At 41.6% G+C, this 20,627-nt stretch overlaps 2 protein-coding genes across 2 annotated transcripts; both read right to left on the reverse strand.

The window, feature by feature from the left end:
* Positions 1-9,320: 9,320 nt before the first annotated feature.
* LOC308286862 (zinc-binding protein A33-like) lies at positions 9,321-10,772 on the reverse strand (the record flags this gene model as incomplete). Its single annotated transcript, XM_080727985.1, has 1 exon — positions 9,321-10,772. One exon carries the CDS (start codon positions 10,770-10,772, stop codon positions 9,321-9,323), a length of 1,452 nt encoding a protein of 483 aa, XP_080584111.1.
* A 4,119-nt stretch (positions 10,773-14,891) lies between these two features.
* On the reverse strand, positions 14,892-20,527 carry LOC308286863 (E3 ubiquitin-protein ligase TRIM39-like; the record flags this gene model as incomplete). Its single annotated transcript, XM_080727986.1, has 3 exons — positions 14,892-16,363; positions 18,983-19,346; positions 20,453-20,527. The coding sequence occupies 3 exons, from the start codon at positions 20,525-20,527 to the stop codon at positions 14,892-14,894; spliced, it is 1,911 nt and encodes a 636-aa protein (XP_080584112.1).
* Between the last annotated feature and the right edge of the window lie 100 nt (positions 20,528-20,627).

Below are 20,627 nucleotides of genomic sequence, written 5' to 3' on the forward strand. Positions count from 1 at the left end.
TAGTGGAGTAAAAGTACAATATTTGGAACCCAGATGTAGTGGAGTAGAAGTAAAAGCATTGGAAATTGGAAATACTCAAGTAAAGTACAAATACCTCAAAATTTTAAGTAAATGTACTTTGTTATTTTACACCACTGCCTACATGTATACAGAACAACGTACATCCCCAATAATCTAATTAAAAGAGCATTGCAGCTTTTTTTTCTCACTTTGGTGGGGCTGTGCATTTGCATTAGGCTCCATTATTAGTACTATTATTAGATACAGGGAAATGCACAACACGATTAAAAGTGGGCACATGTAAACACCAGATCGGATTGATCTCACCCCATGTAAACACTTGATCCAATACCTTCAATCGGGTTTATTTAGATCAGATTGGAATGAGGCTGTCATGTATACGGGGCTAGTGTGACTCATTGTCTTCATGTTAGCCATGTGGATGGTCAGAGCTATATTATCATCATGTATGTTAGTTGGACAAAGGGGAACTGTTGTTAGCAGATACTGTGGCTGTGGTAAATTATATGTAAAGATAGTACTTACAGAAAGCTAGATTACAGTTGCAACAACAGTCATAATTCCACTTACCTTTGGTTTGTTGGTGATGGATAGGCTGCATGGTGAAGCAGAGCTTCTCTCCTGGTAACATGAGCTTGTCTCCATGGCTGAAGCAGTGTTTATGACAGTATGACTGGGATTGATTTATATCCTTGTGGGCCCTTCCAGGTGTGAAGCCTGGACACAACCCCCCCATCAACAGTTTCTGGACCGTTTCAGCACTAAGCTATGGCCCATTAGAACGGAATGCATCTGATATCAATTTGAATAGTCTGCCCACTGCACTTTGAAATGGGGCCAAAACCTCATTAACATCGTGGTCATGTCATGCTAATATTCAAGTTTGGTGTTATTCAGGTCAACAGACCACAGTCTGTAACTACTGTAAAAACTACTTTCTGGCCTTGACAGTCCATACATCCAAACAGAAAAGTCCTATCTGATTTCATTAAACAACATTAAACTCACTTTTCCACTCACTTTGCCATTCGATTTGCCATTCACTTTATGCATTCGCATACCCTCTATTGTTGAGTTGAGTAGAGTAAGGCGTGTTGGAATATGCCTTTTTACACCTTAGGATTTCCTAGAATTTTCAGTTTAGGCGTTTAGCGGATGATTGTAGCCATTGTGATTTATACAGATACCTTCAGAGTCTCCCGAGAGGGGGGGTCGGGGGGAGTAAAACGGCCTTTTGATGAAAATAGTAGGCCCCCAACCTCCACGCATTCTGCTGTGACGCGTTGTGTTAGACTCAACAATACAAACATAACGGTAACAGCCCTTAACTAATCACAGCTAACGAGATGGCTCACCTAAACAACATCAACTGGGGAGTAATTGGAAGTAATGTGTCATCTGCAGGAACACAAAAGGTAAAAATACATCAAGCCAGGACCAAGTGTGGAGAAGAGGGGTCACAGGTGCAGCACACAACTTGGTTGGTGAGTTGGTGAGACGAAGGAGAACTCCAGGCAGGAATAACCCCACAGTACTGGAGAACTCTACGCACCTGTGTCACCTCAAGACCTCAGGAGGGACCCACCCAATACCTCCCCAGAGTAGCCTCTTGTTGGGGAAAAACAAATAGAGCAGGAGAGGGGAGTTTAGCATTGGCCAGGAGGAGGAGATGGGCAGTGATTTGGCCACCACTGCCGACCCGGCCATCAGGAGGGTGTAGCGGAGGGTTCAAGGGGCGAAACACCTGATGATCGATGGTTACCACCTGAAGACATCAAATTTTCCTGGCCAAGGCTACATTCACCAAACGTGAATGGAGGAGAAGCATCGTTAGATGTAATTATAATCAATCTTAGTTCAGACTTAACTCTTATACTGCTTTGAACGTTCCTGTTCGCCCCAATTCTTGAGGTCGAGTAGGGCCAATACGGCCGTTCGTTCGTTTGATGTTTTTTATGGATTATGATAAAAGACGTCCTTGCGCAACTTTTGAATGCATAATTGGTCGTCGGTGTCGTTTTGAGGACAGCCGGAAACCGTTCATAAAAAAAAAAAGTAAACAGACTGTCCTGGCTCCGCCTGCCCAGAGCGACTCTGCGCCTGCCTATCTGCCAGGGGCGTCAATTGGGTATGGCAGGGGTATGCAGCTGCCATACCTTGACAGGGGGAAATAATAAAAATGTACTTTTCATCGTGCCTGTTGCTAAGGTATGGCAACATGACTGGTGTCTTCACCAGACACCAGTCATGTTACCATACCTTAGCTTGTTCTGAACTGACGCCACTGCTAGCTGCTAGCAGCCTTGAGGGACTATATTGTTTTATGCATCGGGCTGTTAGTAGAGAAAGAGAGAGAGAAACGTTGGTAAAAGCGATCATTTTGTCGGAAATCAGTTGTTTTATAGTATTAGTAGTATAGTAATTGTAGTAGGTAGTAGTATTTAGCAGTAGACCTACTAGAATATTGGGCCCTGCTCAGTATCAATCCGCCGAAGCAAAGCGACCATCCCCCACCACCCCACGGCCGAGGTCGCACAGCAGAGATTCCACGGAAGGAAAGTTTCGACAACAAACTTTGTTAGAATTAGGATTACAAACCTACCCGCGTTGGTGACCCAGGACCAGGCAGCGCCCACCACGAATGGTGGTGGTCGTCGTGATGATGATGATGAAGAAGAAGAAGAAGAGAAAAAGATTCCTGTAGTGTAGCCGTTGGCTTTGAAGAGAAACATTCCATTTCTTGGTGCCGTTGGTCGCGAAGAACCGGGTCAAAAAGTGCATCAAGAGCCTCCTGATATCCCGATATGGACTCGGAGACCCCCGCCATACCCGCCGTTCGTTCCTGAGAGTGAGACCCCCGCGCTGGATGGATCGGCACGGCACAGTGGACACACATCTCGGGCGCAGTAGAGACCGCCGCCACCCATTCAACAGCCAGACGTACAGAGGCAGAGACTCACTGGACGATGGCCATGATTCTACTGTCCAGAGTGGTAAGACTTAGACTTAAATCCAGTGCATCTGCATGTATGTATAGTATACTGTATGTGAATCGCTTCAGGCTTTCCACTGCATCCGTGGTTCCACTGCAGCTTGGTTTGATTGACAAGCCTAAAGTCTGGTCTGGTCAGACGTGATCTCTATTGCGAATACACCAGTGGGATCCGGTCTAGAGCCCGCCTACTGCATCCGGTTATTTACACGCACACATAGACTACATGCAAGAAACGTTTCCGTATCCGGACCGGATCAGCAACTTGATCCAAGCATAGAGTTACGATCCAAGTGCATATGCGTTTGTTTTTGCTACACAGGACACACGTGGATTTCCTATTACGCGCGTGCACGTACCGCATGTAGTGTACGGTGCACGGCACAGGTTAGCATTTAGCCAGCTACTATGATTATTTGATGGGATTTTAGGATTTAGTGGCTTAGTTTGTGTGTGCATGCGTACGATGCGTGTGAGAGAGAGAGAGAGAGATGCGTGTGAGAGAGAGAGAGAGAGGTTTCTTTTTACGTGTGGTGCACGTGTGGTGCACGTGCGGTGCACGCGCGTGCACGTACGGTGTGCGTTGCACGCGCGTGATCGTACTGTGCACGTGTACGGTGCACACCCGCACACCCGTAGCCTTTCAATTCAATTCAATTCAAAGGAGCTTTATTGGCATGAGAAAATATAGTTTACATTGCCAAAGCAAGTGTTATAAATAAAAACAGTTGAAAATGGGGAAGATAGCCTATACAGTTCTTGGAAGAAGTACAGCTTTGTGTAAACAGAGCTATGTTGCATTGTGACATTTTATATAGGTATACAGGGTATAAAGGGAATTTCACTGTGACAGTAAATGCATGGTAACTATTTACTATAACTGCATTTTATGTTATATATGAACTTATTGTAAGTCATTTGCTAAATGTCAAAATTGTAAATTGATTTGTTTAGATATAAACTATTTGATATTTTCCTGGCTATGATTTTAGATGATGAGTCGACGATGATGATGAGCCTACTTCTTCATTTCCACATCGTGGTCGTCCAAGGACAAGGATAGGTAAAGAAAAAACAAACTTTTTTCTGTAAATCAGACTTAGCACCATGCACATGCTCACATAGACATCAAAGGGGGCTTGAGCCCCTGCCCTTTTATCCATCTGTAAAAAGTGCCCTCTCCAGACCATGAATGCTGTTTTTACATAATTACTATATATATATATATATATATATATATATATATATATATGTGTGGTAAGCAGGAAGTGCATAGAATGTTAGAGAGGCAGGGGTTGACATTTCTAAAACGGCCTTTTGATGAAAATAGTAGGCCCCCAACCTCCACGCATTCTGCTGTGACGCGTTGTGAGCTTGAAGGTGTACTATTTTTCATGTATTTTATAGTAATTATGTATTTGTATAATTTACAGATCGACCATGGGCTCGTGTACGAGTTCAGCAGACCCGGTGGAGCCCTTCCGGAGGAGCCTGGCTGGAGTGAAACAGAATGGAGCCCCAGGCCCTGTGCAGGCTGAATGACACACACGCACGCACGCACGCACGCACGCACGCACACACACATATACACTCTGTAGACATGTAGTGTCACAGTGAGATAAAGAGAACCCTGAAAGCTGAAGCAGGATTCAGGCTGAAGCTCATGTCACTGTGTCAATGTTCTGCACTGCTCTTACTACTGCTCTTACTTCTCTTACACACTAAAAGTGTGTAAAAAGACACTTTTTCTTGTTTTTATTTTTTTGAATTTGTTTGTAAACAACCACTGATCATAGGTGTGATGTTACTGAAGCCAACAATAAAAGGCTAAAGAGAGATTTCTGCCTGAAAATGTATTCTTCACAAAAATGCATTTTTCTCAGCTTTATGTTCTCAAAGAGCTGTTTTTAGGCCACATTCTGCAGCTTCTAGCTAATGAACAGAACAAGATAAAAACTCGAAATCTTTTTCTGTTGCAAAGTAGACATTCTATTCTTCGTTGCCATATAATTGTTGTCTTTATAGTCGAAACCAAATTTCTCCAGTAGGCCTTCAAAGATGAGCGACAATTCTCAATTTAGCTGGCAGTGGATTGAGCTTTTTGTTCAATTCTGTGGCAGTAAAAGAGTTAATGACATGAACTCCTGCCAACAGGCAATTGTGTATACATTGTCATATATAAGTTTAAACGTTTTAAAAGTAAGTACCATAAGGATACCAGGTTAACATCACACTTAGCATTGCGTCTAAACAACATGCTGTCTAAATCACATTTGTATGAATTGGTATTGAGTTTAGTGTGTGAAACGGCACATGCTGACTCCGTCCTTCTGGACTACACTTTTTTTCGGTCTATGGGTTTGCCGCTCTGACATCACTGTGATGTCAGGGGAACCACTCTAACAGCTCTGGCTTCACACTAACAGAATCCCTTTTATGCCCATATATGGAGTTCCCTGATGTCATCAATATTAACTCATACCCTGCCAAAAAATATGTTTCTATGATAAAAACGTCTTTAAAACGTCTTTTTCACTATGGACCTCCCTGCCAGACGTCTTCTGAACGTCTTTTTTAAAAAAATAATAAAAAAAAATAAAAAAAAAATTTGACCTCCAACAGTGTACTAGGCATGATCGCGATCGCGAAATTGCATGTTTAACCCCCATACCAACCCCATCTTTCAAACATGGCAGCCATGTTTGTTTACATTTGAAGAAAACATAAGCGCTCCTTTCTCCTGAATGCCTGAACGGATTTCCAAGCGGATTTTTTTGTTTGAAAGCTGTGAAAAGCATGCACATGCATAGTGCATGATCTGTGCACGAATGTGTGCACCAGCGTGCACACTATTTTTTTAACCCTTTGTTGGCGAACCGGCAATATAAGAGGTCATCCCACTTTAAATATGGCACCGACTGAGTTAAGCCCATATCGATATCTAACAGGACTTCATAGGGGGAATACCCATATATGGAGGCCACATACCACAATAACAGAATCCATATTTGGTCAAATAAAGACAGGCCATATCTGTGTGGCTGGTTCTACAGACATGCATGTATGGGCATAAAAGGGTATGATGTCATAGACATCATAGGACTTTCACATAACGAATAACTGAGTAAGCATGTTTGGGCTCTCACAGCATATCTCCATAATACAGTACATGGATCTAAAATGGTAACAACACAGAGTAACCTGATAAAACAACAGATACAATAAGATGGAGTGGTGTACAATCAATCACATACAAGCACTGGTCCTTCACTACTCCAGTTTCTGTTCAATCATGTGCAAATTAGGTTTCTATAGTGACTTGAGTGATCATAGCTGCAGAGAGAGAGACTCACAGAAGAAGACATGAATAATAGTCTTTTGTTTTACTGTAAAACAAATGTAAAACATTTACATGCAAATGACAGCAGCACATGCAGAATGGACAGCAGTGACCTTCACAGACAAACATTAAAGTTGACATTGTACTTTTCTAAGTCAGAGATAGTTTTGTGTCAAACTTTATTTACTGTGTTCCTAACTTTTAGCAAACATGAGGGAGCATGGGGCGATGGGTTGAAGTTATGCCCCGTCCCCCCTCCCCAAAAAAGAAAGAACATTCTTAAACCATTCCATAACTCTACACATTTTCAACCATATACCGGTACGGTACATAGACACCCACAAGTCTATGAGACAAAGAATAATTGCTTAAAAGTTGTATATTGGTTCAACCCATGTGAGTGATCATGTAATACCATTACTGTATTTTGGAATAGTTCAGACAAATCCTCACCAGAAACTGAATTTTTGAACTGGCTAATCTAAAAGTGTTTGCATACTTTACTTTGTAATGTAGGACATTTACAGTCATACTTTAAGGTTTTAAGTATAGATTACATTACAAGTAGTCTATAGTCACTAGAGGCCAGAAGACCACCCTTTGGCCTACCAGGTGTGAGACCCTGAAACTCCATAATGGAGTGAACACAACCTGCAGCAGAACATCCTGATTTCAATGAAAACGTGGTTAGTCAGTTTGCCACAGTTTGTTGAAGGAGAAACAAAATGTCAGTAAATGACAATTAAAAAAATAAATAGATAGATGCATTGCATTTATTATTGCCCTTCCACCAGTGGTGTTACACCTTCTATAAAAGTCTCCTAAATCCTAACACGTTTCTGAAAAACCTATTTCTATATCAGTGCGGTGCTCAAACGTTTCATGTCAAGAACCCCCAAAATGATATGTATTTGGCCATGGACCCCGATTTAAAAATATTTAGTTCCAGGGACCCACAGAGGCAACATTTGAGTTGCAAATGTTCGCTTTAAAAAGACATGTATGCAAAGATGTGCACACATTTTCACGACTCAAAAATAGCAGATCTACGCGGCACTCGCTAGGCAGCGAAGCGTAGCCACCCAGAAAAGGCAATCAAACGATATGCATCTGATACACAGGAGGAGGGGCTGGGGGCAGCGAATGTGGCCAGCTTGGTCTGAGGTGAAGGCTTGTGTTATGTGTGGCTATTGTCCTTCTTGAGGTGATAATTAATGGCCGCTTGTGAAGGAATTCACACATTAAACAATAGACCTGCCACACACTTCAGAGTATGCACGTGCATACGGCATCCTGCCATTCAAAAACAATCTAAAGCAAAACACTGCCTTTTACTGATCAGACTTGTTGATCACAGACAGTATCTACGCCTCTAGCTTGCATGATTTAGGCCGGTCCGGTGACTTGAATATACAGAAGGAATGAACTGGAGCAGGGAGCAGGCAAGAGTGACAACGTTTCGATGTCAATACATCTTCGTCAGGTCATCTTGAGCACAGTCTCAGTGTGATTCTGATGTTTGGTCACATCAGAGATCTCACACCAACTATTGCCAGATTGAACTGTGTAATAGGCCTACATTACCATTACATTAATCATGGTTCCCCTACTTTTTAACTCAAGACCCAAAAGAGAAATTATATGTTTGCCCGAGACCCAAACTAGCGTAAATAGCAGATCTATAAACTTGCAGCACCACAAGCTTGCAGAAATGCTATTTTCACTACTTCTTAAACATTTGTTTTCTAATTTAGGGAATGTCTTTAATTATTATTAATTAATTTATTTCTTTTGAAAAATGTTCGAATTTGTTTTCAACTAATGAAACAACAATTAGGAAACAAAAAATAAAGGCATGTTCACTAGGCATGTACAATAAATAAAACTGCGGGTAAATATGCTTGAAATGTTGTGTAAAATTATTTTCCAGAGTGACACATGCCTTCCCAGGTAACACTTTAGAAGGAGTAGGCGAATACACTTCCGTCTGTTTTTTATGAAAATTGACAGGTTTTGAATAATTTTGAACACCAAAAATCTTCTTTAGGTCCCACCATATAGTCTGAGGACTCACCTCTTCTGCCTCCACCTTAGCCCATAGAACAGTTGCCTATACCCCCGATGACCATACAGGCTTATGCAAAGGCAAACATTTTATGTACCGATATATAGTCTGTGTATAGCTTTGATATAAAGATTATTTGTTTTTGATTTTTTTCAATAGATCCTTAATTGGTTTACCCAGGCTTTTAAGATGACTACTTCTATGCATTTGCTTATTACCTTGTGCTGTTCTTGCTTATACTGTAAATGGATTAAGAGTTTTTGCTAAATGTCCCAGTCACCAAATATTTTTAAATGGGGGTGCACAGCTCAACATGGCTGAGAACCACTCTTGGGCAATGCTGGGCATAGGGACATTTACAGTACATGTAAAATGTATGATTTCTATTTAGTTGAGTTTAAGTGTGGACAAATGTTTGTAGCCATGCCTTCCAAAGGGAATTTCATGTGGCTGACTGTCTGACATCGACCATGACCACACAGTACTCCAACAAAACACACAGACATAATTCACCTTTTATCTGAATGTTTATTGCAATTCAAAAGTAAAAATACAATGAAACAGAAAGTCTAGCAGTAGAGGGTAGTTGCTGTGGTCCATACCACTCCCTGAAATTATTATAACCAAACTACCTATACTGGAATACAAAATAACAATATAAAACAATTGTGGAAAAAATGTATATAAATATATAAAAGAGGGTTGTATAAAAGTAATTCTAATGAAAACCCACAGTGATGTGTGCAAAGACAAGTCAAAACAGCCTGCTATATTTACAATTCAGTGTTCAACATCTCAGCTGCACATCACACATCTCCCAAAATGAGTAACATAAATAAATACTGTGGATATGTTTGGTGTAGAGTTGCTCCTATCTAAAACTTGCTAAATTGTCTTAACGTCTAGCTGTGGTGTTCCAGGGTGACGCTCACCGTGCCAGGTAACACCCTCAGAGGGAGATGGTGAATGGTAGAAATGCACGGGAACAGTTTCTCAGTGAAGGTGTGTGTGAAGGTGTGCAGGTGTGTGTTGGTATCAGGATCGGAGAAGGACAGCTCTCCTCTGCTCCAGTCCAGCTGGACTCTGATCCTCCAGGGCTTCTGCTCCACAGAGAGAGCCGTCCCCGACCCTGCCTTGGAGCTGGCTGTGTATCTACCGTTCCAAAACCCTAAACACCAGAACATACCCCGATCCCCACCGTTGCCCTTAATCTGGAACGACTCTTCCAACACCCCCAGTTCCCAGAAGTTGTTGTTTCCAACTTCAATGTCCCAGCTGTGAGTCCCCGAGTCGAGTCCCTCTGAACCCAGGACGATGTGCAGGTAGTCCAACCTCTCTGGGTTGGTGTAGAGCTCGTCACGTGCGTCTTCGTTGTACAACACACTGGTCAGATCGTCGGACAGGATGAATCCAGTGAAGACTGTGTTGGGATCCAGGATCACAGGGGTGTAGGAGACAATCTCCTTCATCTTGACCCAGGCTCTGAAGGTCAGGTTGCCCAGGTGTTTGGCCACGTCCATCACTACCTTTGAAACTGGCTGTGGGTCTGGCCGTGTGCGCTGGACTCTCTCCACTGTGGTTTTATAGTTCTGCAGGAATGAGACGTCATCTGCCTCGACGTCTCTGATGATTCTGGAAAGAGACGCCATCTCTTTGCGCAGACCTTCGATCTTCTCCATCAACATCTGACTTTTCTGCTTCTCTTCGTCCCACAGCGCAGCGATTCTGGCCTTCTCTTCTCGACGTAGATACTCCCGAATATTCTTGAACTGTCTCTTAATCTGCATCTCCGTGTGTTGGGCCTGCAGCTTAATGTATTCTGCTGTTTGACGATATCCTGCTTTAATATCTTTAAAGTCCTCTAGTCTCTCCTGTAAGGCCTTCAGTGGTTCCTGGAGGTCCTCTTTGAGGTGTTTAGCAGATTCGTAAATGGGCCTGAACTTATGTCCTGCGTGTATTTCAGAATCTCTGCACACAAGGCATGCCAGATGTTCATCATCAAGACAGAACAGCCTGAGTTTCTCGTCGTGCAGAGTGCAGAGAACCTCAGACATGCACCTGTGACTTCTCTCCTCTAAGAAGTTCTCACAAAGGTTCTTCAACGCCAAGTTGATAGGAGGTCGATCTTGGGAGGTGTTTGTTTTGCAAACAGGACAGTCCTTGTCCTCTGTTGGTTTTCCTGTCCACCACTGCTGCATACAGGATTTGCAGAAGGTGTGGCTGCACGACAGGATAACAGGGTGTTTAAAGATGTCACGGCACACAGGACAGGTGAGTTCCTCTTCCTGCCGAGTCAAATAGGAATCCAAGGTGTCGGCTACTTCCTCCTCTGGAATGTCCCCTGAGGTTGACATGGTCAGTGTTGTGTTGAGTTCTAGTAGAGGAAACAACAGTGTTAGCATTATGAGTTGAGGTACATGTAGTGTTAATACTAGTTTAATTATCATCATTAATTACCATTAATCTGGCTTAATACTGTGAGACGTTTACAATTCAGTTAGTTGTAAGTTTTAAACAAGTTGCACTTGGGTTGCATAGTGTACACTGTCTGAAAATCATGATTGTACATTATTGAATTGCTTCAAGTTATCTGGAGATTGTGTTTCTTGCAATGTACAAGCACAATTAGTCTAATGGTACGGTCACACGTAACATTGACTCTGCCAATGTGGCCATCTTGTTGCTATGGATTTGAATGGCAATTAGGTGTTTTGCCACATTTCGTTCCCATTCAAAACCATTGCAAAAAGATCGAATCAGGAAATTGTATACAAAAAAACCATAGCATTTCAATTAATCAAAAGTCAAATTAAGACAAGCATTGTGAAATCAACAAAGTACATACCTTATTACTTCTGCAAGTTCAGAGTAGATTAGTTCAGTTCAGCCTCTTAACAACAACACCACTTAATCAAGTGACACTAGACAAAACAGAGCCCTGCTAAATACTCGCAGAGGGGGTCTGAGGGTCCAATCAGAGTGGGGGGTGGGACACACCTGACCACCAACAATAGACAGAAACTGCAGTCTACTGGACAACTGTTGGTTAACAGATCCCCCACCCCCCACACTTAACCCTTGACACCACTGCAAGTCCAAAGAAACCACTCCATAGTCAAATAATTATCAAAGAAAATGTGTTAATTTGAGATTACTTTCTGTAAGCACAGTTTCTCATTCCCAAAGTCTGTATTTATTTACCCATTATCCTCAGTTATCCAAGTAAAGTATGCCACTCATTGCCACACATTTCTATCAAACTAAAATATTCACCATAGGGCCTTTAGACTATTCATGAAAACTGACCAAACTATAATATGTCTCCCTGTGATAACATGTTTGCAGTCCAATGCAGACTATACAAGCTATAGTAGCTTGTGAAGTTTCACTCTCCAAAACAACGAGGACAATAAAACCAGAACACGAGATGGTTGAAATGGTTGTATCAGTGGCTGTATTAAAAAACAATGTTTATTTCACCACATGCCCAACATGGGTCAAAGTGTAATACATGTTGTGTTACCGTGCTGTAGCACCTTAAATTGATTGGGATAAATCCTCCCTGGATCCTAATCACAGTAGGCCTACTTATTTCTTTATTAAACATGTTTTCTTAATCAGTTGACCTAAGAGGAACATGACTATTTAGTATTTACCCTGTCATTTTCCACACTGGAGAAGAGTATCTGCATTTATTATTGCCCTTCCACCAGTGGTGTACCGTGTTACACCTTCTATAAAAGTCTCCTAAATCTTAACAGGTTTCTGAAAAACCTATGTCTCTATATCAGTGCGGTGCTCAAACGTTTTCATGTCAAGGACCCCCAAAATTATATGTATTTGGCCATGGACCCCCATCTAACATATCCAGAGGCAAAATTTGAGTTGCAAATGTTCACTTTAAAAAGACATGTAGGCAAATATGTGCAGAAGATGCAACGATACGCATCTGATACACAGGAGGAGGGGCTGGGGGCAGTGAATGTGACCAGCCTGGTCTGAGGTGAAGGCTTGTGTTATGTGTGGCTATTGTCCTTCTTGAGGTGATAATTAATGGCCACTTGTGAAGGAATTCACACATTAAACAATAGACCTGCCACACTTCAGAGTATGCGTGTGCATACGGCATCCTGCCATTCAAACAAATCTAAAGCAAATCACTGCCTTTTTACTAATCAGATGCTGACTTGTTGATCACAGTACTCCTCTAGCCAACAGATTGAACTATGTGTAGTAGGCCTACATTATCATTAGGCCTTAGTCATGGGGTTCCCCTATTTTTTAGCTCAAGACCCAAAAGAGAAATTAGACGTTTGCCCGAGACCTAGTGTAAATAGCAGATCTATAAACTTGCAGCACCACGAGCTTGCAGAAATGCTATTTTCACAACTTCTTAAACATTTGTTTTTCTAATTTAGGGAATGTCTTTGATTATTTGTTGTTTATTTTTTCTATTCATAAAATTTGTTTTCAACTATAATGAAACAAAAAATAGGAAACAAAAAACAAAGGCAAAAGACTCCACAAAAATGGATCAGAGACCCACAGTTTGGGAATCAGTAAAAATAATAAAACTGTGAATGAATATGCTTGAAATGTTGTGTAAAATTATTTTCCAGAGTGACACAAGCCTTCCCAGGTAACACTTTAGAAGAACATTTACAAAGGTTTGGAATCATTTTGAAAACACCAAAAATCTTCTTTAGGTCCCACCACAGTCTGAGGATTCACCTCTTCTGGCTCCACCTTAGACCATAGAAGGCAAACAATTAATGCATATAGTGAGTGTGTGTTGGACGATATGTGTGATTTATTTTGTTACTGTCTATTTTATATGTGTTTTCAGTAGGCCATATATATTCCAACGTGGCAATATTAAAAGGAGAAATGAAGTAGCTGATTTGTGCCTGACCCTCCGAGAACACTCAGACATTCATTGTGTCAACAACCAGTTCCAGTTGATAATTGTGTCTGTATAAAGTTTGCCAAAGGTGAAGAGAGCAGAGCAGAGGCCCTGGAGGGCTTCTGGACATTTGTTGTGGTTCCAGTTGATAACAGAGTCTGTCTAAAGGTGCAGCAGCAAAGCAGAGTCGAATGCTCAGGAAAACAAACGGACAGTTCCCACAGAAGCTGAGTCTGTTTTGGGTTGGGATGAAGATGGGAGACTAAACAGACTTTCGGAGGTGAGAGTCGGAGTATTCGGCTCGACCCCTCCCCGTGGCCACAAGTCCACTCTGCCGATATACAATGGAAATATGTCTCCCAATGTCGCACTGTTGACAAGTTACGAGGTTTCCACCCAGACGGATGAAGAAAACGAATATCACTGCCTGACAGACTGAAGAAGAGTGCCATATCTTTTTCTCTCGTCGCCTCACACTCGTGTGTCCGCTACGCTGGAACATATGGACTATTGATCAATACTTTTTATCTCGGTCCTCCGTGGTATCTGTGTGTCAGTTATAGCTAATTTAGGCTCGTAGATAATTATAATTGCATAATGCTGTGATGCTTTTTTATTTTTATTAAGTAAATAAATATTGTCCCATATACAACAGAAGTCTTATTATTGAACAACCACGCCATTAAAGAGCATAGCTCTGGCTTCACCTCCTGAAGTGGTTATTTCCACGGTATTAAGTAGTTTATACATTTGAATTGAAGCCTTTCAGTGTATAGCTTTGATATAAAGATTATTTGTGTTTTTGATTTCATTCAATAGATCCTTGATTGGTTTAACTAGGTTTTTAAGAAGACTACTTCTATGAATTTGATAATTACCTTGTGCTGTTCTTGCGTATACTGTAAATCGCTATGGATTAAGAGTGTTTCCTAAATTGTAAAATGTCCCAGTCACCAAATTTTTTTAAATGGGGGTGCACAGCTCAACATGGCTGAGAACCACTCTTGGGCAATGCTGGGCATGTTGACATTTACAAGAAAAATGTATGATTTTATTTAGTTGAGTTTAAGTGTAGTCAAATGTTTGTAGCCATGCCTTCCAAAGGGAATTTCATGTGGCTGACTGACATCGACCATGACCACACAGTACTCCAATAAAACACACAGACACAATTCACCTTTTATCTTAATGTTTATTGCAATTCAAAAGTAAAAATACAATGAAACAAAGTCTAGCCGTAGAGGGTAGTTGCTGTGGTCCATGATACCACCCTCTGAAATTATTATAACCAAACTGCCTATACTGGACTAACTCAACAGTATAAAAAAATGTATATAAATATATAAAAGCGGGTTATATAAAAGTAATTCAAATGAAACCCCACTATGCGGTGTGCAAAGACAAGTCAAAACAGCCTTCTGTATTTACAATTCAGTGTTCAACATCTCAGCAACAACTTCTTGTTGTTGCTTGCTCACACATCTCCCAAAATGAGTAACATAAATAAATACTGTGGATATGTTTGGTGTAGAGTTGCTCCTATCTAAAACTTGCTAAATTGTCTTAACGTCTAGCTGTGGTGTTCCAGGGTAACACTCACCGTGCCAGGTAACACCCTCAGAGGGAGATGGTGAATGGTAGAAATGCACGGGAACAGTTTCTCAGTGAAGGTGTGTGTGAAGGTGTGCAGGTGTGTGTTGGTATCAGGATCGGAGAAGGACAGCTCTCCTCTGCTCCAGTCCAGCTGGACTCTGATCCTCCAGGGCTTCTGCTCCACAGAGAGAGCCGTCCCCGACCCTGCCTTGGAGCTGGCTGTGTATCTACCGTTCCAAAACCCTAAACACCAGAACATACCCCGATCCCCACCGTTGCCCTTAATCTGGAACGACTCTTCCAACACCCCCAGTTCCCAGAAGTTGTTGTTTCCAACTTCAATGTCCCAGCTGTGAGTCCCCGAGTCGAGTCCCTCTGAACCCAGGACGATGTGCAGGTAGTCCAACCTCTCTGGGTTGGTGTAGAGCTCGTCACGTGCGTCTTCGTTGTACAACACACTGGTCAGATCGTCGGACAGGATGAATCCAGTGAAGACTGTGTTGGGATCCAGGATCACAGGGGTGTAGGAGACAATCTCCTTCATCTTGACCCAGGCTCTGAAGGTCAGGTTGCCCAGGTGTTTGGCCATGTCCATCACTACCTTTGAAACTGGCTGTGGGTCTGGCCGTGTGCGCTGGACTCTCTCCACTGTGGTTTTATAGTTCTGCAGGAATGAGACGTCATCTGCCTCGACGTCTCTGATGATTCTGGAAAGAGACGCCATCTCTCTGCGCAGACCTTCGATCTTCTCCATCAACATCTGACTTTTCTGCTTCTCTTCGTCCCACAGCGCAGCGATTCTGGCCTTCTCTTCTCGACGTAGATACTCCCGAATATTCTTGAACTGTCTCTTAATCTGCATCTCCGTGTGTTGGGTCTGCAGCTTAATGTATTCTGCTGTTTGACGATATCCTGCTTTAATATCTTTAAAGTCCTCTAGTCTCTCCTGTAAGGCCTTCAGTGGTTCCTGGAGGTCCTCTTTGAGGTGTTTAGCAGATTCGTAAATGGGCCTGAACTTATGTCCTGCGTGTATTTCAGAATCTCTGCACACAAGGCATGCCAGATGTTCATCATCAAGACAGAACAGCCTGAGTTTCTCGTCGTGCAGTGTGCAGAGAACCTCAGACATGCACCTGTGACTTCTCTCCTCTAAGAAGTTCTCACAAAGGTTCTTCAACGCCAAGTTGATAGGAGGTCGATCTTGGGAGGTGTTTGTTTTGCAAACAGGACAGTCCTTGTCCTCTGTTGGTTTTCCTGTCCACCACTGCTGCATACAGGATTTGCAGAAGGTGTGGCTGCACGACAGGATAACAGGGTGTTTAAAGATGTCACGGCACACAGGACAGGTGAGTTCCTCTTCCTGCCGAGTCAAATAGGAATCCAAGGTGTCGGCTACTTCCTCCTCTGGAATGTCCCCTGAGGTTGACATGGTCAGTGTTGTGTTGAGTTCTAGTAGAGGAAACAACAGTGTTAGCATTATGAGTTGAGGTACATGTAGTGTTAAGTTTAATTACTAGTTTAATTATCATCATTAATTACCATTAATCTGGCTTAATACTGTGAGACGTTTACAATTCAGTTAGTTGTAAGTTTTAAACAAGTTGCACTTGGGTTGCATAGTGTACACTGTCTGAAAATCATGATTGTACATTATTGAATTGCTTCAAGTTATCTGGAGAGTGTGTTTCTTGCAATGTACAAGCACAATTAGTCTAATGGTACGGCCACACATAACATTGACTCTGCCAATGTGGCCATCTTGTTGATATGGATTTGAATGGAATTAGGTGTTTTGCCACATTTCGTTCCTATTCAAAACCATTGCAAAAAGATCGAATCAGGAAAAGTTTGGTGTGAACGTCTGCTAGCAGTAGATGGAAACCTTATTTTTTGTATACCCCCCACATAGCATTTCAATTAATCAAAAGTCAAATTAAGACAAGCATTGTGAAATCAACAAAGTACATACCTTATTACTTCTGCAAGTTCAGAGTAGATTAGTTCAGTTCAGCCTCTTAACAACAACACCACTTAATCAAGTGACACTAGACAAAACAGAGCCCTGCTAAATACTCGCAGAGGGGGTCTGAGGGTCCAATCAGAGTGGGGGGTGGGACACACCTGACCACCAACAATAGACAGAAACTGCAGCCTACTGGACAACTGTTGGTTAACAGATCCCCCACCCCCCACACTTAACCCTTGACACCACTGCAAGTCCAAAGAAACCACTTCATAGTCAAACAAATATCAAAGAAAATGTGTTAATTTGAGATTACTTTCTGTAAGCACAGTTTCTCATTCCCAAAGTCTGTATTTATTTACCCATTGTCCTCAGTTATCCAAGTAAAGTATGCCACTCATTGCCACACATTTCTATCAAACTAAAATATTCACCATAGGCCCTTTAGGCTATTCATGAAAACTGACCAAACGTCTCCCTGTGATAACATGTTTGCAGTCCAATGCAGACTATACGAGCTATAGTAGCTTGTGAAGTTTCACTCTCCAAAACAACGAGGACAATAAAATCAGAACACGAGATGGTTGGAATGGTTGTATCAGTGGCTGTATTAAAAAAACAATGTTTATTTCATCACATGCCCAACATGGGTCAAAGTGTAATACATGTTGTGTTACCGTGCTGTAGCACCTTAAATTGATTGGGATAAATCCTCCCTGGATCCTAATAACAGTAGGCCTACTTATTTTCTTTATTAAACATGTTTTCTTAATCAGTTGACCTAAGAGGAACATGTCTATTTAGTATTTACCCTGTCATTTTCCACACTGGAGAAGAGTATCTGCTTAAAAATCTGTTTCGGAAAGGGATTTTTATTTGGGGAAAGGACAAGCACACAACAATACTCAAAACAGCTATTCTTGGGAACTAATTAGCTGACACTCAAGACAACTTCAATATTAACCTTGTATAATTATAATTTAGTGTGATTGTCTCTCATTTGGTTCTCCTTTTGTTTTGAAAGAAGTTGAAAAATGTAGTAGGCCACAAAGATAACAGAAACTGAAATAATTATAGAGGGATGCAGTTGACAAACAACTAAGAGACCAGCAAGCAGGATAAAAAAAAAAAAAAGAAAACCTATTATACCGGCTGTCATACCGGCTCTCCAGACAATTCTATACTAAGATTCACCGCTTCACTTCGAACCGAGGTTTGATTTTTTTACTGCAATCAATGGGGGACAAAACGCCTAACTGTAAGAGATGCAAGAGATGCCTCTTATGAGTAGCGTCCTCAATGTGTCATATCGCAGAGGGAATTTAAGTCTGTGTGAATCAGAGAAGATTTGACATTAATCCAAGAAAGACACAACTTAATTGCAAGATATTTATTTAAAAATAAATGCAATGGATACAAATGACAGTGGGCAATGACCAGTCAATGTTGTCTCAATAAAAAAGGGTAATAAAAAAAAGAATGGCTTGGTAAACAGTGAAACAGTCCGTCAACCCCCTCTCAATGCAAAAAAAAATGCAATGAATAAAAAATAAATAATAATTTTAATAATTTAAAAAATAACACCTAGTGTGAAGTGAGTGGTGCTATTTATCTGGCTTCAGTGAAGCCAGATGTTGCCTTCCAGGAGTTTAGCTAAAAATAATCCAACCAACAGGCTTCTTTCTGTCTTTCTGATACATGCCCATAAACTTGACAATGACACAGGGCTCAGGGGTAGAGAAACTGTTATTAGAGCACGAAGGGTTCCCGAAGGGTTCCCGGTTCGAATCCGGGCTCCCCCTGAGTTAATGTCGAAGAGTCCTTGAGCAAGTTGCTCCCGGTGAGTAGGTTGGGGCCTTGCATGGTTTCCTCTGCCACCGGTATGAATGTATGGGTGAATGTAATGCATAATCTATGTTAAGTGCCTTGGATAAAAGCACTATATAAATGCACCATTTACCATTTACAGTTAATACTGTAATAATACAATACAATAGTAATACAATACTAATTCCCTTAGGTTCTGTGGAAGCTTGTCTTTCCTCTGGTATAGTTCCAGTTTGCTTGGTGACGTCACACCACCGCCTGTCTTGCACTCCGTTCACGCTGTCTCTCCCTTTGCCTCAGCCGCCTGGCTCTCTGCTCCAGCTCCTCCAGCTGTCTCTCTCTCTCCTCCAAGTGGTCCAGCATCACGTCCAACTGGTCCAGCTGTCTCTCTTTCCTCTCCAGCTCTGCCAGCAACCTGTCCATCTGCTCCAGCCGTCTCTCCCCCGACTCCATGCGCTCCAGTCGGTTCTTCTCCTCTGTCACGACCGCCGTCTGTGCCTCGATCTGGTCGTTCAAGGCCAGGATCCTTTCGGTCAGTTGGGCCACCTCGTCTTTTCTCCTGGTCAACAACGCGGACAGGTTTCTTTCTCTGCGGCTCTGGGTCGCCCTGGTTGGTGGGTACAGCATTCTGACCACGGTAGCCTGATTCACGAAGAGAAAATGTGAGTTGTGAGGTTGTATCCATATTAAAAGAAAATACAATAGTATAATCTGTTATGAACTGAGCAAAAATGTGGAACGCCCTACCGAAGGCCTAAAAGGAGTGTAAATCCCTACCCTCCTTTAAAACCACCCTGAAGAGCCGAAACTGTTAATAAAAGACAAAGCCTATCCTTACCTCCCCCTGGCCTTTCTACTGTAAATACTGTAAAAATGTACTTATGCAGTGTACTGTGTTTAATTTTCTGTCATTCAATGTCATATGTATTAAAAAATACCCCAATTGAAACAAGCCCTAAAGATTTCTTGCTGTGTTTATCCTTTTAGTTGACCTTGTACCAGAGAACTGTACTGGCATGTACCTTCCTATGCAAATTTGCCTCTAACCTCTAAGTCTTCAATCAATCCATCAAACTCTCAATACTTAATATAAAAAAATAGCAAACCTGTAAATAGACATCATTCCATTTATCATGAAACATAACAACGCTAATAACTTTTCATTCTGTAACCTGTAATAATTGAATTGACAAGGATTTAAATAATAATGTAAGGTTGAAGATCTTTTTTTAATTATCACTGTTTTACACTCGTATTAACTCTATATTCCCAGCACCTACACACCGTTACTACAAAGCCTTACTCTGTAACTATAAGTAAGTAACTATAAGTAAGTAAGTATTTACACGGCACGTGCAATATACAGAGTTACCCAGTTCAATGCTCACTTATAATGTTGTGTTTGATGATTAGCCTAGAATAGACTACACATAGAAATGTTCAATAGTGGCGTGTTCTCTCCAGCACAACTCAGAAACATATAATTATAACACAATATGGTGGTTTAAAACGTGTCAACATTAGATTAGTGTAGCTAGCCTACTTCATGACCTTGACAACTCAACATTTTCTTCCTTTTAGCAATGTGGATGGTCAGAGCTATATTATCATCATGTACAGTATGTTATTTGGACAAAGGGGAACTGTTGTTAGCAGATACTGTGGCTTTGGTAAATTACTGTATATGTAAAGATAGTACTTACAGAAAGCTAGATTACATTTGCAACAACAGTCATAATTCCACTTACCTTTGGTTTGTTGGTGATGGATAGGCTGCCTGGTGAAGCAGAGCTTCTCTCCTGGTAACATGAGCTTGTCTCCATGGCTGAAGCAGTGTTTATGACAGTATGACTGAAGCAGTGTGTGTGACAGTATGACTGGGATTGATTTATATCCTTGTGGGCCCTTCCAGGTGTGAAGCCT

The sequence above is a fragment of the Nannobrachium achirus genome, assembly GCF_963921795.1.
Source record: "Nannobrachium achirus genome assembly, chromosome: 6".
NCBI lineage: Eukaryota > Metazoa > Chordata > Actinopteri > Myctophiformes > Myctophidae > Nannobrachium > Nannobrachium achirus.